This window comes from Penaeus japonicus, unplaced genomic scaffold (genome assembly GCF_977035675.1).
Source record: "Penaeus japonicus unplaced genomic scaffold, GWHDUDI00000001_assembly GWHDUDI00000022, whole genome shotgun sequence".
Taxonomy (NCBI): Eukaryota; Metazoa; Arthropoda; class Malacostraca; order Decapoda; family Penaeidae; genus Penaeus; species Penaeus japonicus.
The window spans coordinates 37,588,598-37,604,589 of record NW_028234424.1 but is presented as its reverse complement, the minus strand read 5'-3'; the positions used below and the strand labels follow the sequence as shown (position 1 = coordinate 37,604,589).

The 15,992-nt window shown below is 41.4% G+C and overlaps 1 protein-coding gene across 1 annotated transcript in view; it reads left to right on the top strand.

Moving 5' to 3' along the window:
* Window positions 1–14,421, top strand: part of LOC122258048 (E3 ubiquitin-protein ligase ctrip) — a 46,228-nt gene extending 31,807 nt beyond the window's left edge. The window contains exons 5-24 of the mRNA XM_043023754.2: window positions 1–358; window positions 4,008–4,168; window positions 4,567–4,723; window positions 5,001–5,100; window positions 5,307–5,584; window positions 6,143–6,358; window positions 6,479–6,666; window positions 6,968–7,156; window positions 7,272–7,433; window positions 7,574–7,699; window positions 7,892–8,062; window positions 8,180–8,392; window positions 10,068–10,238; window positions 10,365–10,562; window positions 10,866–11,349; window positions 11,544–11,749; window positions 12,488–12,679; window positions 12,819–13,100; window positions 13,776–13,976; window positions 14,203–14,421. The exon at window positions 1–358 is cut by the window's left edge and continues 587 nt beyond it. Coding sequence (XP_042879688.2) covers window positions 1–358; window positions 4,008–4,168; window positions 4,567–4,723; window positions 5,001–5,100; window positions 5,307–5,584; window positions 6,143–6,358; window positions 6,479–6,666; window positions 6,968–7,156; window positions 7,272–7,433; window positions 7,574–7,699; window positions 7,892–8,062; window positions 8,180–8,392; window positions 10,068–10,238; window positions 10,365–10,562; window positions 10,866–11,349; window positions 11,544–11,749; window positions 12,488–12,679; window positions 12,819–13,100; window positions 13,776–13,976; window positions 14,203–14,421 — 4,272 coding nt within the window. The remainder of the gene's footprint in view (window positions 359–4,007; window positions 4,169–4,566; window positions 4,724–5,000; window positions 5,101–5,306; window positions 5,585–6,142; window positions 6,359–6,478; window positions 6,667–6,967; window positions 7,157–7,271; window positions 7,434–7,573; window positions 7,700–7,891; window positions 8,063–8,179; window positions 8,393–10,067; window positions 10,239–10,364; window positions 10,563–10,865; window positions 11,350–11,543; window positions 11,750–12,487; window positions 12,680–12,818; window positions 13,101–13,775; window positions 13,977–14,202) is intronic.
* Window positions 14,422–15,992: the final 1,571 nt, after the last annotated feature.

Below are 15,992 nucleotides of genomic sequence, written 5' to 3'. Positions count from 1 at the left end.
CAAGACAAGGGAAAGTCTGTTATAAAGAAATTGGAAAATAAACCAGTAAAAAAGCTGGGTCCTCAAGGGACAAAAGGACCTGCTAGTGAGGACCAGAAAGGAAAGAAAATTAAAAATTCTGCTAGTGTTTTGTCATCTTTTAAACTTAGTGCAAAAGAAGTTAAAAAAGCAAGAGGCATAAAGAACACTAAATCGGAGGGTGAACATCCTTGCGAAAGTGGTGATCAGAGCTTACCATCAACTTCTGGAAGGACACATGCAACAGAGAAGAAAACAAAGAATAGTCAAAAGAAAGTCACAGCAGTAACCAGGCCAGCTAAAGCCTTTACAGATAAGAAAGGTGGATCAGCCACTACGAGTAAGTGGGACCCTTTACCTAGACAATACTGAAGACCAAGACTCAGTAGGGGGTGCAGTAAAAGTCTAACGATTCTATTTGTCATTTTGATTATTGTAGTTAGATGATATTAATTAATGTAAGACATAAGGGATATAACTAAGTGCTGAGCACACTGTAGGCTGTGAAGTATTGCATGGCTGAAGATAGTGATAACAACCTATCTTATCAGTACATGGTGCTAGTCTCAGATCTACAGTCGATCAGTATTCAGGATAGAGGATGGTGAGGGGTTTACACAATCTTAGTTGTAACATTGGTCATTATTTAAGGTACTGTTTGTCATGGATAGGTGTTCATTTTATATTCATTACCCCATACTAAGCTTTGTCACAAGACATTAAAATTCTTTTATCTGTAGGGTAGTTAGATATGTTTATATTGTTCATATTAAAGCAAAAATCATGTTTTGATTATGCAATATCTTCTATAGGAAGACAGGTTTGCTTTTTTTTCCATTTTATAGTGACATGGTTTATAACTTGTAAAATTTTGTAAAGGCTGCCTTCCTTGGAAGATGTTCCTTGAATTTATAAGTTTTTTTGTTATATAAGTTATGTATTACTAATACCCACAAATGTTGTAATCTTAGATTATAATTAAGTATATTTAGTATAATTTGTAAGGTGAATAGGGCTATTGGGTTGTGAAGAACACAAATAAAACACAAATAATTATCATAATTATATTAATAGAGACAAAGTGTATAGGGACATCAATGACTGTTGAGGAATATTTGAAAGTTGTCACTTATAACTTACTCTAATAACAATTGTGAAATATTTTCAAGTAATTTGAGAAACTTGATATATTACTTCTCCCAGTCCCCAAATCCCCCTTTTCCCCTTCCCCCTTTCCCCCCTCCCCCCCTTTCCCCCCTTCCCCCCTTCCCCCCTCCCCCCTTCCCCCTTCCCCCTTCCCCCTTCCCCCTTCCCCCATCTCTTGCTCTCCCTCTCTCCTCTCTCCTTTTCCCTCTCACCTTTCTCCTTTTTCCTCTCACCTCTCTCCCCTCTCCTTTTTCCTCTCACCTCTCTCCCCTCTCCTTTTTCCTCTCACCTCTCTCCCCTCTCCTTTTTCCTCTCACCTCTCTCCTTTTTCCTCTCTCCTCTCTCCTTTTTTCTCTCTCCTTTCTCTTTTTTTTCTCTCTCCTCTCTTTTTTTCTCTCTCCTTTTTCCTCTCTCCTCTCCTCTCCTCTCTCCTCTCTCCTTTTTCCTCTCCTCTCTCTCCTTTCTCCTCTTTCCTCTCTCCTTTCTCCTTTTTCCTCTCTTTCTCCTTTTTCTTCTCCTTTCTCCTTTTTCCTCTCTCCTCTCCCTCTCCCTCCTCCCTTTCTCCTCCTCTCCTTTCTCCTCTCCTTCCTCCTCCTCCCTCCCTCTCCCTTCCCTCTCCTCTCCTCTCCTTTCTTCTCCTCCCTCCCTCTTTGCCCTCCTCCCTCCCTCCTTTCTCCTCCTCCCTCCTCCTTTCTCCCTCCTCCCTCCTCCCTTTCTCCTCTCCCTCCTCCTTTCTCCCTCCCTCCCTCTCCTTTCTCTCCTCTCCTCCTCCTCTTCCTTCCTCCTCCTTCTCCTCCTCCCTTTCTCCCTCCTCCCTCCCTCCCTTTCTCCCTCCTCCCTCCCTCCCTTTCTCCCTCCCCCCTCCCTCCCTTTCTCCCTCCTCCCTCCCTCCCTTTCTCCCTCCTCCCTCCCTCCCTTTCTCCCTCCTCCCTCCCTCCCTTTCTCCCTCCTCCCTCCCTCCCTTTCTCCCTCCTCCCTTTCTCCCTCCTCCCTCCCTCCCTTTCTCCCTCCTCCCTCCCTTTCTCCCTCCCTCTCTCCCTCCCTTTCTCCCTCCTCCCTCCCTCCCTCCCGTCCTCCCTCCCTCCCTCCCTTTCTCCCTCCCCCTCCCTCCCTTTCTCCCTCCTCCCTCCCTCCTCCTCCCTCTCCTCCCTCCTTCCCTCCTCCCCCTCCCTCCCTTTCTCCCTCCTTCCTCCCTTCTCTCCCTCCCTCCTTCTCCCTCCCTCCCTTTCTCCCTCCTCCCTCCCTCCCTTTCTCCCTCTCCCTCCCTCCCTTTCTCCCTCTCCTTCCCTCCCTTTCTCCCTCTCCCTCCTCCCTTTCTCCCTCCTCCCTCCCTCCCTTTCTCCCTCCTCCCTCCCTCCCTTTCTCCCTCCTCCCTCCTTCCCCTTTCTCTCCTCTCTCTCCTTCCCTCCCTCCCTTTCTCCCTCCTCCCCTCCCTCCCTTTCTCCCTCCTTCCTTCCCTCCCTTTCTCCCTCCTTCCCTCCCTCCCTTTCTCCTTCCTTCCCTCCCTCCCTTTCTCCCTCCTTCCCTCCCTCCCTTTCTCCCTCCTCCTCCCTCCCTTCTCTCCCTCCTCCCTCCTCCTTTCTCCTCTCCCTCCCTCCCTTTCTCCTCTCCTCCCTCCTCTCCCTCCTCCCTCCTCCCTTTTCTCCCCCTCCCTCTCTCCTCTCTCCTCCTCCCTCTCCTCCCTCCTCCTCCCTCCTCTCCTCTCCCTTCCTCTCCTCTCCCCCTCTCTCTCCTCCCTCCTCTCCCTCCTCCCTCCTCTCTCCTCTCCCCTCCCCCCTCTCTCCTCTCCCCTCTCCTCTCTCCTCTCCTCTCTCCTCTCCTCTCTTCTCTCCTCTCTTCTCATCTCTCCTCTCCTCTCTTCTCTCCTCTCTCTCCTCTCTCTCCTCTCTCTCTCTCTCTCCCTCTCTCTCCCTCTCTCCCCCTCTCTCCCTCTCCCTCCCTCCCTCTCTCCCTCTCTCCCTCCCTCCCTCTCTCCCTCCCTCTCTCCCTCTCCCTCTCCCTCTCCCTCTCCCTCTCCCTCTCCAATCTCGCCCTTCTCCCTCCTCTCCCCTCCCACCTCCCTCTCTCTATATATCTTTGTTTCTGGTAAAGATATTTCTTTGTGATGAACTATTTGTATTTTTTTATTCATGCAAAATAGGTAAGGGAAGGATGGAGAAGCATATTAAAAGCTTCTTATGACTTTAGGCATTTTTCTTTTAGTTACAACACAGGCAACTTTTCCCTTTCAAAGAATGTATTGGTTTATATTCTTGAAGGAAATTAAACATGATATTGAGGAAACAAGAATTAATCTCATTGTCTTTACTTTAAGAAGTTTAAAGGGAAGCTTCTCACTGATGTTTGCCCATGCTTACTGCTTGTTTTGTTGGACTTAGACACCTTGAATTAAAAGGAGAATTGATATGGGATGAGATTACTAAATGTCTTTGTTGTAGCCCTTAGTGTGTTGATGATTAGCCACATAACCACCGTAATGCACAATTCCACATATTTTGTTTCTCCCACTAACCACCTTTTTATCTTTGAATGGTAGTGTGATAAGTAATATGGACATAGGTGTATAGCAGTTGTAACCTCTTTTGAGGTGATTTTTACTTCTTCTTTTTTTTTGTTGTTGTTGTTATTTATTGATTGATTTGCTTTTGTATTTTATTTGGTGATTAAATAGTTTATGCAGTAATTATCTTTAAGATGTGACACAGTTGAGAGCAAGTACTTGTGTATATTTCAGGGGTTTTCAGTTCTTCTCTACAATTCTTTCTCTATATTCTTTAGGATATTGATAGATATTTTTGCGATATAAAGATATTAATTGGGAGACTTTACTTCTTGCCTTACAGACACAGAAAAGTCGCCTGGTGGTGGTGGGATACTAAAATCATACCCTCTGCGGAACCGGTTGCGGCTAAGTGACGGAGGTGGAGGAGGAGGAGGAGGTGGTGGTGGAAGTGGCGGCAACAATCCACTCAGCGCTGGCCGGCTGGAGCAACAACAGACTCAGGTTACCATATGATTTGATTGACTGTTGACTGATTTCATATCACTTGAATTTACTCTTGTTTTATGATCTGCATTTCCTTTAATTTTCTTGTGATCTTTCATATTAATTTGAGGTTTGTACTTGATGAATAATTATTTAAGATGAGACCATATATTTGGTTTGGATTTATTTTAGTGCTAGAGTTTACAGTGATATAAAACATGCTTGTCTTTTCACATAGTAGATTGAGGTTTGATATTGCACCAAGATTGCAATTATTTTCTTAAATATCAATGGTGTGCAAATAATGTTTAAAAAGAATAAAAAAAAGAAAAAAAGAACATATATACATATATATGATAAAATTAATACTATAAGAGGTAGAGTTATCTCATACCATTGATATTTCTCTCCCACAGTCGCAGTCTCTACCATCATCACCCTCATCCCAGGGAGTTGCTTTCCTTGCGGACACCTTCAGAAGACTGAGGGAATCACGGAGATCATCACAGGAACAATCATCAACGTCAAACAAACGAAACACGCCACAGACCAAAGACGCTAGACAGTCCGCAGGTAATGTTAGGCTCGTGATTTTGTGCATTATTTTTTTTCCAATTTCGATTGCGTTTCAAATGAAATTTCAAATTTCACAGAGGCCCTTTATTTTCTATTTTATATATACATATATCTATCTATATATAAATTATATATTTATACATATATATATCTGCATCCATATCTATATCTATATCTATATCTATGTGCCAACAAAACTTTTCTGAAATGTTCTGAAAAGCAGATATTTATTAGCAATTGTTTTTATAAACTTACTCTTCTCATTTCTTTGCAGGATCTTGGAAAAGAACTCACGGAGCCAAAAAGTCACCTTTATCATCTAAACGTAGTGGTCGTAGTAAAACCAACAACACGGGGTCGTGTGCTAGTAGCAGGTAATTTCATGAATTTCCTTAATTTTAATGTATTACTTTCCTCATCCACACTCATTTGCCATATCTAGATTAATCTCCATTTTCCTCATGTAATTCTCTGTAATGAAAATGCAAGAAACTAAGATACAAAGTGATATCATTAGAAAGGATTCAAAATTTCCATTGACTAATTTTTTTTTTATTTTTTGTCTTTTTGTGCTTAACAGCCAGCACTCATCGAGGGGGTGCGGTAAGGTGAGTTTTGGTAGCAGTGGCTCCGGCATGTCTGGATCGCATGGTGGCCATGAAGGATCATCATCGTCGTCTTCTGGGCCACCCCAGGCCTCCCCCCACGGTGCTTGCTCTACAACAGGTACTCAGGGAGCCACCAGTGCCACTGGAGCACCGCCTGCCACCACCAATGCTTCTGCCTCGCTCCATGCAGCACCCTCTACATCCACCACCTCTGGTCTCTTGCCAACAGCATCGTTGGCCACGCTGGGAGGTTAGTTGTCTCTCTGTATGAATGTCAATGTTGTTTTCTCTTACTTGGGAATGGGAATTTCTTGGGGATCAATTAAGCAGCTTTTTAGACCCTGCTCGAAGGTAGTTGGTGGGTGGAATGCTGACTCCCAGAATAAGCTTTCTTCTTTGGTCATCATTTAGTTTGTTTTTCTTTTCATTTTTTCTTAATGCCAGATGAGGAATTTTCAGATGTGTGTTTTGTCATCATACCAATAAGTTGATTTGGCTTTTTTATTTATTTGATGCCAGTCTTGATATGGAAGTGGGAATTTTTTTACATGTGAATTTTATAGTATTGCTTGTTCCCCTCCCTTGATGAGAATATTACTTTATTATTTATGCCTTGCATTTGTGTTTAAAAGAAATAAGGATAAAAATTGAGTGGAATTTGGTTTAGCTTTTGGCTGTAGATTTTTATTTTTTTTAATGAATTAGCAGTTGCAGTGTGTCTCAGTCTTGAGAGTTGAAAAAGCCAGTTGTTCTGTGCATTGAAAATAGCTGAGTTAATGTTCTTCATTTAATTGCAATTCTTTGATAGCCATTGGTGGAGGTAGTAGCAGTGGAGCCAGTGGTGGGGGCCTAGCCAGCAGTATAGGAGGACTCATGGGTGCACCCACAGACAGTGAGAGTGAGGAAAGTGAGATGGGACGGCTAGAGGCTCTTCTAGCGTCACGTGGACTCTCTCCCAGCCTCTTTGGAGCATTAGGTCCCAGGATGCAACACATTCTCCACCGTTCAGTCTCGTCCTCAATTAGTAAGTCGGTTAAAATTGTATATTGATGTAGAATCTCGTGGTATAGAAAATAACTATGAATCCCAGTTATTGGAGAAATTCTTGGGTTAATGTTTTATTGCTTCTCTTCACTCTCCAAAGGCTCCAAAGCACAACAGTTACTTGTTGGTCTTCAAGCAACTGGGGATGAAAGTGAACAGCTTCAAGCAGTGATTGAAATGTGTCAGTTGTTAGTGATGGGCAATGAGGATACGCTGGCAGGATTCCCAATAAAACAGGTGACTCCAGCACTCATCAATTTGCTCAATATGGATCACAACTTTGACATGGTACGTATGAAAAGCTTGTATTTTTAAATTTTACTCTGTAATATTAATTGCTATAGTATTTATTAATATTTAGGGACTTATATATATATTTTTTTTTTTCAAAGATCATGCACTAATTATTCAGTTTACTAATACTAGATATGATTACTGTTTCCTAATATATATTGAAATTCATGGGTTATAGATTTTTTGATGAGAAGAATATTTTGATGGTAATTAAGTCAACAAACCTGTTAATTGACTATTTAATGGAGCTAGTTTAAACTACATGGAGTTTCTGATGTTCTCTTTTTTCTTCTAGATGAATCATGCTTGTAGAGCATTGACATACATGATGGAAGCTCTGCCTAGATCATCTGCTGTTGTCGTGGATGCTGTCCCTGTGTTCCTGGAGAAGCTGCAAGTCATACAGTGTATGGATGTTGCAGAGCAATCACTAACTGCCCTTGATATGCTGTCTCGCAAACATTCTAAAGCAATATTGCAGGCAGTAAGTAATTTTACCACAATTGAATTGTTTACCTATATCCATTTCTGACAGATGATTTGAAAATTTAAGAAAAGATAGCTATTTCACATTTACTGATTCTTTCTTTTCCTGCCAGCATGGGGTATCTGCATGCCTCATGTATATAGACTTCTTCTCAACGGGTGCCCAGCGAGCAGCACTAAGCATCACGGCCAATTGTTGCCAGAACCTCACAGCTGACGAGTTCCATTTCATAGCTGATTCTCTCCAGCTACTCTCTTCCAGACTCACATCACAGGTGAGATTTTGTGATGTTCAGACAGCTCTGTTTGATAATACGTATGAATATGATTAATTTCTTCTGTATTTGAGTACTATATTTACATCATTTGTTGATTGTTGCTCATGGTTGATGCTTTACATTCTCTACTTTTGCAGGGTGACAAAAAGTGTGTGGAGAGTGTCTGTTTGGCATACAGTCGCCTGGTTGATTGTTTCCAGAATGACCCAAATAGATTACAGGAAATTGCTGGTCATGGCCTTCTTTCCAATATTCAGCAGTTGGTAAGCACTTGGCGACTCTAATTATATGAAATATTTTGTCTGATTTTGTCAGTGATATATTTTTTTTCTGTTTTGTTATTTCTTGTATGATGAAATTGATTGATAAGATTTTTTTTTTTTGTATTTTCATGATATGAAAAATAGAACTTGGAAGTAAAGGTTTAAAATTGACTAATCATTTTTATGTTGTAGCTGGTGATGTCGCCACCAGTCTTAAGCAGTGGAACATTCATCATGGTGATGCGCATGCTGTCTCTTATGTGCAATAACTGTCCAGAACTTGCGGTGCAACTCTTGAAGAACAACATAGCACACACATTATGTTATCTCTTAACAAACTCGACTGAACCTCCTGGAGAACAGGTGAGATTGATTGGTGTACTATGTAGCTCCTATTGCTTAGTGGATAATTACGCAAAGATTCCCGACATATTTAAGATTTGCATTAGACTCAAAGATTTTTTGTTTATTTCTTCTCAGGTTGAGTTGGTGTCCAGAACCTCACAAGAACTCTACGAGATCACTTGCTTGATTGGAGAACTGATGCCAATGCTTCCCTCTGATGGCATCTTTGCGATTGATGGGGCTTTGCAACGTCCATCTGGATGTGCTCAAGACACAGTGATGTGGCAATGGCAAGATGACAGGGCTACATGGCAGAACTATTCAACTAGTGATTCTAGAATTATTGAGGTAAGGGTTTTGATCACTGTAAAGAGTAAGCATACCTTTTATAGAACTTAGATGATATTACTAGAACTGTAATGAAAAGATCTGATTATGGTAGATATCTCCAGTGATCAGTTTCAAGGAGGGGGGAAAAAAGTGCTCTCTCATTTGCTTAACCCAGTGAAACTGTGTATGGTTCTAAGGCGGCTGATCTGCTGTACGGGATATAAATGCAGTGAGCACTCATCCGATCAGGGATTATTTTCTTAGAGTGCAGCCATGCACAAAACCTTGTCTGTCTATCTAAATCTTATGTTTGGAAGACTTTTAGGCTGAATGATTATTTTATAACTTAATGATTTACCTTTTTTTGTGAGGTACATAGTTTCCATTTCATTGGTTAAAGGGGGGAGGGGTAACCCAGTCTTAGGCTAAAAAAAGATTGATTAAGGAAAAAATTTGCATGTGAACTAATGAGACTAAGGCAAGTCTGTTACATTCTTTACCAGTTAATATGTATGTGGCACTTGACTTTAAATCTTAAATGCCCAACATCTTTTAATATTTGTATACTTTTTATCAGATTTTTAAAAGGAGTTTTAGATATGACTGGCCCATAGTTTTTGGAAAATAAGTCCAATAATTAATCCATTATAAATAAGAGTATGCATGCAATACTCACACGTTCTGTGTTCTGTGTTTTCTGTTACTAAGGTGATACTAATTAGCATGAGGTAAAATAAGTCACCAGAACTGAAGGAATTAATAGCTTGTAATTTCAACAAAAGGAAAAATATAGTATGAAAGTGATCTGACCCCTTGAAAATGTCTGTCGTGGAAGTTGACCAAGATTCTGTGGTATTTGATCATGTGGATTAGACTCTGCGTGAAGGAAGTAACATGATATTATGGCAGTACAGAAACATGAATTTTTAATGTTTTTGTATGTGTGATGGCTGCAAAAATGATGCCTTTTATAGATTTTCTATACAATTAGGTCACTCTTTTGAATTAACCCATTCGCGCCAGTTGACTTGCTATCACGTTCAGTAGTTTTTGGGTCAGATGCCGGCAACAAGATACTTAATCAAGGCCGGCGCGCCGGGTGATCGGGTGTACACGCTCGCCCATGGCTAGTGTGGCCGAGAATCCTGAGGTGTTAGGCTTACGTGTTTGAATATCCCGGCTTTTCGACCATTTAGAGCCGAAATAGCCCCATTGTGAATGGGTTAAGGACAGGACAATTTGGGTTAGAAGCTTGATAATAATGTTTACAGTGCCATCTAACAGTCAAATTAACAGGATTACTGAGGAAGAAAAAAAAAAAATGGTTACCTGTATGCCTCTTCTGTGATAATGACAATAGCATTATGCTAAGAATTGGACACAATCTGAGAGGACATTCTGAAGCATTCAACCTACTGAGTTTGTCAATGGTACCTTATCCTGATAATGATGCTTAGGATTATAATTACTGCACTAATGACATCGATGGTTAATAGATAACAAAGTGAAAAGGGAGTCTGAAGCAGAAATACTTTGAAGTTCGAATGTCATGGCATCCAGTACTTGGGTCCAGCTGAGCCATGGAATGCATACATACCATCCGACACCATTGGGTTGATGAAAAGGAAGTATGGATTATGGAGGATAGAAAAATACAATCAAATATCAGTAATGTTTTTCTTTTCTTATACAGCTTGCACACCAGTCTGGAGAAGACGAGATCAGCCTTTGCATACAGAGCCGGGCCTACACGATAGACTTTCATTCAATGCAGCAGATTAATGACAACTCTGGCACAATGAGATCTGTTCAGCGGCGCATGATGCCTGTTGGGTTAGCTGGAACTGTCATAGCAGCAACTCAGGTGTGCATTCTTTCCATTATTGCCTTCAGTATTGTGGTCAAACAAAAGCCTCAGCTTATAAGAAAAGGAAGAAATGGGGATGAATAATTAACTAGTGATTTCTATTTTTTTTTCTTTCTTTTTCAGGCCACGGATGCAAGAGCAAAGTGCCTGCAGGAAGATTCGGATTTAGCATCCAATCTTATTCGTTCACTGTTTAGTTTATTGTATGAAGTCTACAGTTCCTCAGCAGGTCCTGCAGTTCGCTACAAATGTCTGCGGGCATTGCTCAGGATGGTGCAATTTTCAAGCCCTGAGCTTTTGCAACAGGTTTTAAAAAGTCAGGTAAGATTTGCTGGTTATTTTTCTTTTACTCTATATTTTTGCTAATTTGCAAATCTTCTTATTAACTTGTATAGTTTTGAATTTAAGTCAAGTTTACTTTTTGTTTAGGGAGAGTATAGGAAAGGTTTGATAAACATTAATTGATTCTAAGGAGGAGTTTTTATAAAGCATTTTAAATTAGTCTTTACAATGAAGTATTTTAATGAAAACATATGAAGAATTCACTATTGTAGAGAGATACATATTTAATGTAGCAGAAATAGGTTCATATTAAGGCTAACTTCATGGTTTGTTATCTTTCAGAGTGTTTCATCCCACCTTGCCACTATGTTGTCATCGCAAGACCTGAAGATTATTGTAGGAGCCATTCAGATGGCTGAGATCCTAATGCAGAAGTTACCCGAAATTTTTGCTATTTACTTTAGAAGAGAAGGAGTGATGCACCAGATTAAGCGACTCTGTGACCCAGATGCAACTTTAGGGCATCCTCCTGCAAAATGGAGCAGTCCTGAGCTCTCTTTGGGCCCTGGCCGTGGAGGAACAACACCCAACTCGGCTAGTCCACTTCTGACTGGACGACCGTTCAACGGTAATTGTTTAGACTCGACCCCATCTCTTCCAACCCCGCCAAGTCAGGATGAAGATAAATTACAGAGCCCATCACAACTGCGTCTAGCTGATGTGCTCAAGCGGAAACGAACAGCTCGAATCCGAACTGGAAACTGGAGAAAGAACAGGCAGGAGGAATCGGCTGCATCATCATCATTTAGTGAATTCTTCATGAAAAGTGAGTATATTCAAATGGACACACTTTAGAGATTAACTGCAACATTTGTAGTGGTTGTGTGGAATGAGTGATGAACAGCTTAGATTAGACTAATTCATTGATTTAATGCTGGTGAAAACTACATTTGAAAAGTATCATAGCTTCAATTAGTTCAGGTAGTTTTTTTCTAATTCTCATATTCCTTTGTATTCTAGATGCTGGCTTAGGTGGAGGACGAGAGAGCTGGAGAGGCATGGGGAGTCGGACCAAACTAGTGGCAGGCACCAACAGTGGCAGTAGTAGTAGTGGAGGTGGTGGGGGAAGTAGTAAATCCTCTTTCCTTGCCAATTTCAATCCATCACGTTGGGGAAGGTGCCCTTCTGCCACATCAACACCAACCCATGAATCTCCTTCAGGAAAGGTAGCCCATTGGCAGCTTCTGTTGGGAAAAAGAATTTACGATTATAGTGTCTAATTGGTGTTGTAACATTCAAGTTATGGTAGGCAATTCAAGAGACGTGGTAAGATGGAATGGTCTTGAAAATGCCACTCCAAGCTCCTATTGAATATATATTTGTATGAGTTACTACCTACTTGAGTGTGGGCAACATATACCAATATTTTATTAACCCATTGTGGACAGGTATGACAAACATGACTGCTCCATTTAGGCCCAAAAGGATTGACGTCATTGTGTACATGACGTAACATTGGAAACTGCTCTCTGTTGAAGGATGTTATGAAGTATTATGACTGTGAAGTTGTTAGTCTCAGAGCTACAGCTTTCCAAAGTCACCCTAAACCCCTGTTTTATGATGAATTTATCAGAAAATGTTTGGTGGCAAGTCTGTATTGCTAGGAGTATGGGGTAACATTTTCAGCATCTCTCTAATTAGTAGCTGTTGCTGTATTTGCCCTTATGGTCAGAAATAGCCCTTCCTGATGGCTATTTAGCTCACTTGGTCTACCTTCCGCAATGGGTTAATGAAAATGTTTAAAGTGTTTATAGATACTGTGATATGTTGAAAGATTTTACTTTTCCAAATCCAGCTCATTGATAATTATTGATTAGATTTTTATTTACTGTGTCCAGTCTTTGTTTGTCTATTTACATACATTTTTATTATATCATACTTACATGATTGTTTCTGATCCATAGGACAAATTAGTTGGTAACAGTGTGAGCAACAGTAGTAGTAGCAGTAACAAGGAGGTGGTTCGTGTCTGGGTACGGGAACAGGCGCAACGTCTCAACCAAGAGTACTTCTCCACGGAGCTTCAGGGAGCCACACACCCTGCGCTTAGTGTCCTAAATAGACTAATAGCAGCCATACAACAATTGGAACAAGATGTATGTAAAGAGGGTGCTTATAGTTACTATTGTTGTCCTTACATATATGTATTATAACTTCTTTTGAATTAAAATTTCACTCTAATGGTTTAAAGAAATTGTGCACTATACTTAAACTTGTGTATCTTCAACCTTTCAGCCAAACTGCGCTGTTATAGCACTGAGGGAAATCAGCAGAATTGTGACTGATAGTGATATCAGTCCCTTTGAGGTGATACATTCTGGGCTGGTGTGCTGCCTCTTGTCCTACCTCACAGCATCTGAAAATTCTACCATGTCCCTAACGCAAGATGGAAGTTTAATGGCAGCCATTGGAGGCACCGGCAACAGCACAGAGAATGGGAGCCTTACGTCTGTCAGCATAAGCACACCACGGGACACTCGACTCAGGAATTTCCTTCACGTCTTCCTTGGTTGCCCAGTGGGTATCATGATTGTTTTGTTTTTTTTAGATATTAAAGTATTGCAATTGTTCTCTTAACTTTTGCTCTGTATCCACATGTTTTTTTTATATTATTAGTGATGTAGTTCTTACTATATTAAGTTTTTTTTTTGACAATGTGAAGATGCACTTGACAGGTTAGTGATGACTCATGATAGGTGACTAGTTGTTTATGGTAAATATTTGATAATTGATAGCTTTTGCATGATAATCATTTGAAGTATAACATTGTTAATCAGCCTTTTTGCACTTTGTAAATTATCTATTATCTCTAAAGTGTATCTTTTCCACTACAAATAAAATGAGTACAATCTATGTTATCAAACTTTTCTATAGAGTTATATCTATAGAAAAGAGGACATCACATCTAGTCAAGTAACTTTTAATTATTGCATTCCCCCAAATGTTTACACCACAATCCACTAAGGGTTTCTATAAATTAGGTTTGGGAATAATTTGATTAATATTGGGAAGTTGAAAAGCTATTTCAAAATCCAAAGATTTCAAGATTATTTTTCATTAAGTTGAATAAAAATGTGCATCATTGTTACAATATTTCTTATTTTCAGTTTGACCCATTATCAATTTAGCTGAACATGTGTGTTCATCCTTACTGTTATTATTATTATTATAATTTTTGTTTTTTACTTTCAGTTGGACCCATTAAGCCTGGGCAATGTGGACACCAGTCATATTGCATTGTTCAGTGCCCTTGTGACGAAGCTCAATGGGTGTGTCAACCAGTTGGAACAGTTCCCTGTGAAGGTCCATGATCTCCCAGGAACTGCTCTTTCAGGGGTTGGGAGAGGAGGCTCAACCTCTGCCATCAAATTTTTCAACACACACCAGCTGAAGGTAATTGAATTAGTATTTTAGAAATATATCTTCCACCTCATCTCCTTCTTTCTCTTTTTCCCCCACTTCCTCCTCTTTATCATCTTTAGCATCTGTATCCTCTTCATCCTCTTCATCCTCTTCATCCTTTTCCATTATTACCTCCTAACTGCAATATTGGTATCTGATAGTGATATGAAAATCAGTGTCAGACTTCCACTAAATGATCCCACCCTCTCCTTTACAGTGCAACCTTCAGCGCCATCCAGACTGCACGAGACTGAAGCAGTGGCGAGGTGGGCCAGTGAAGGTTGACCCTCTAGCTCTCGTACAGGCTATTGAACGTTATTTAGTTATCAGAGGTTATGGTCGACTCAGACAGACACACAACATACACACAGACACACAGACTCCAGACACAAGAACGAGACACACACAGAACAGACAACACAGAGAACCACACTGACAGACAACGACAGACTAAAAGACACACAGACAACAGACAGACACGACAGACACACAGACAAACAGAAACACAGACAGACAGACAGACACACAGACTAAAAGAAACACAGACAGACAGACAGACACACAGACTAAAAGAAACACAGACAGACAGACAGACACACAGACTAAAAGAAACACAGACAGACAGACAGACACACAGACTAAAAGAAACACAGACACACAGACAGACAGACAGACACACAGACAGACAGACACACAGACAGACACACAGACACACAGACACACAGACACACAGACAGACACACAGACACACAGACAGACACACAGACACACAGACACACAGACAGACACACAGACACACAGACACACAGACAGACAGACACACAGACACACAGACAGACACACAGACACACAGACAGACACACAGACACACAGACAGACACACAGACACACAGACACACAGACAGACACACAGACACACAGACAGACACACAGACACACAGACACACAGACACACAGACACACAGACAGACACACAGACACACAGACACACAGACACACAGACAGACACACAGACACACAGACACACACAGACACACAGACAGACACACAGACACACAGACACACAGACACACAGACAGACACACAGACACACAGACAGACACACAGACACACAGACAGACACACAGACACACAGACAGACACACAGACAGACACACAGACACACAGACAGACACACAGACAGACACACAGACACACAGACAGACACACAGACAGACACACAGACACACAGACAGACACACAGACACACAGACAGACACACAGACACACACACAGACACACAGACAGACACACAGACACACAGACACACACACAGACACACAGACAGACACACAGACACACAGACACACAGACACACAGACACACAGACAGACACACAGACACACAGACAGACAGACACACAGACACACAGACAGACACACAGACACACAGACAGACAGACACACAGACACACAGACAGACACACAGACACACAGACACACAGACACACAGACACACACACAGACACACAGACAGACACACAGACAGACACACAGACAGACACACAGACACACAGACAGACACACAGACACACAGACAGACACACAGACACACAGACACACAGACACACAGACAGACACACAGACACACAGACACACAGACACACACAGACACACAGACCCACAGACAAACACACAGACACACACAGACACACGCACAGACACATGCAGAGACACACACACAGACACACACACACAGACACACACACACAGACACACACACACAGACAACAACAGACAACAGCACAGACACACAGACACACAGACCACAGACACACAGACGACACACAACAGACACACAGACAACCGACACACAACAGACACACAGACAGACAAACACACAGACAGACACAGACAAACATGCCGACACACAGACAGACAAACACACAGACACACAGAAACACAGACAGACACACAGACACACACACAGACACACAGACAGACAGACACACACAGACACAGACTGACA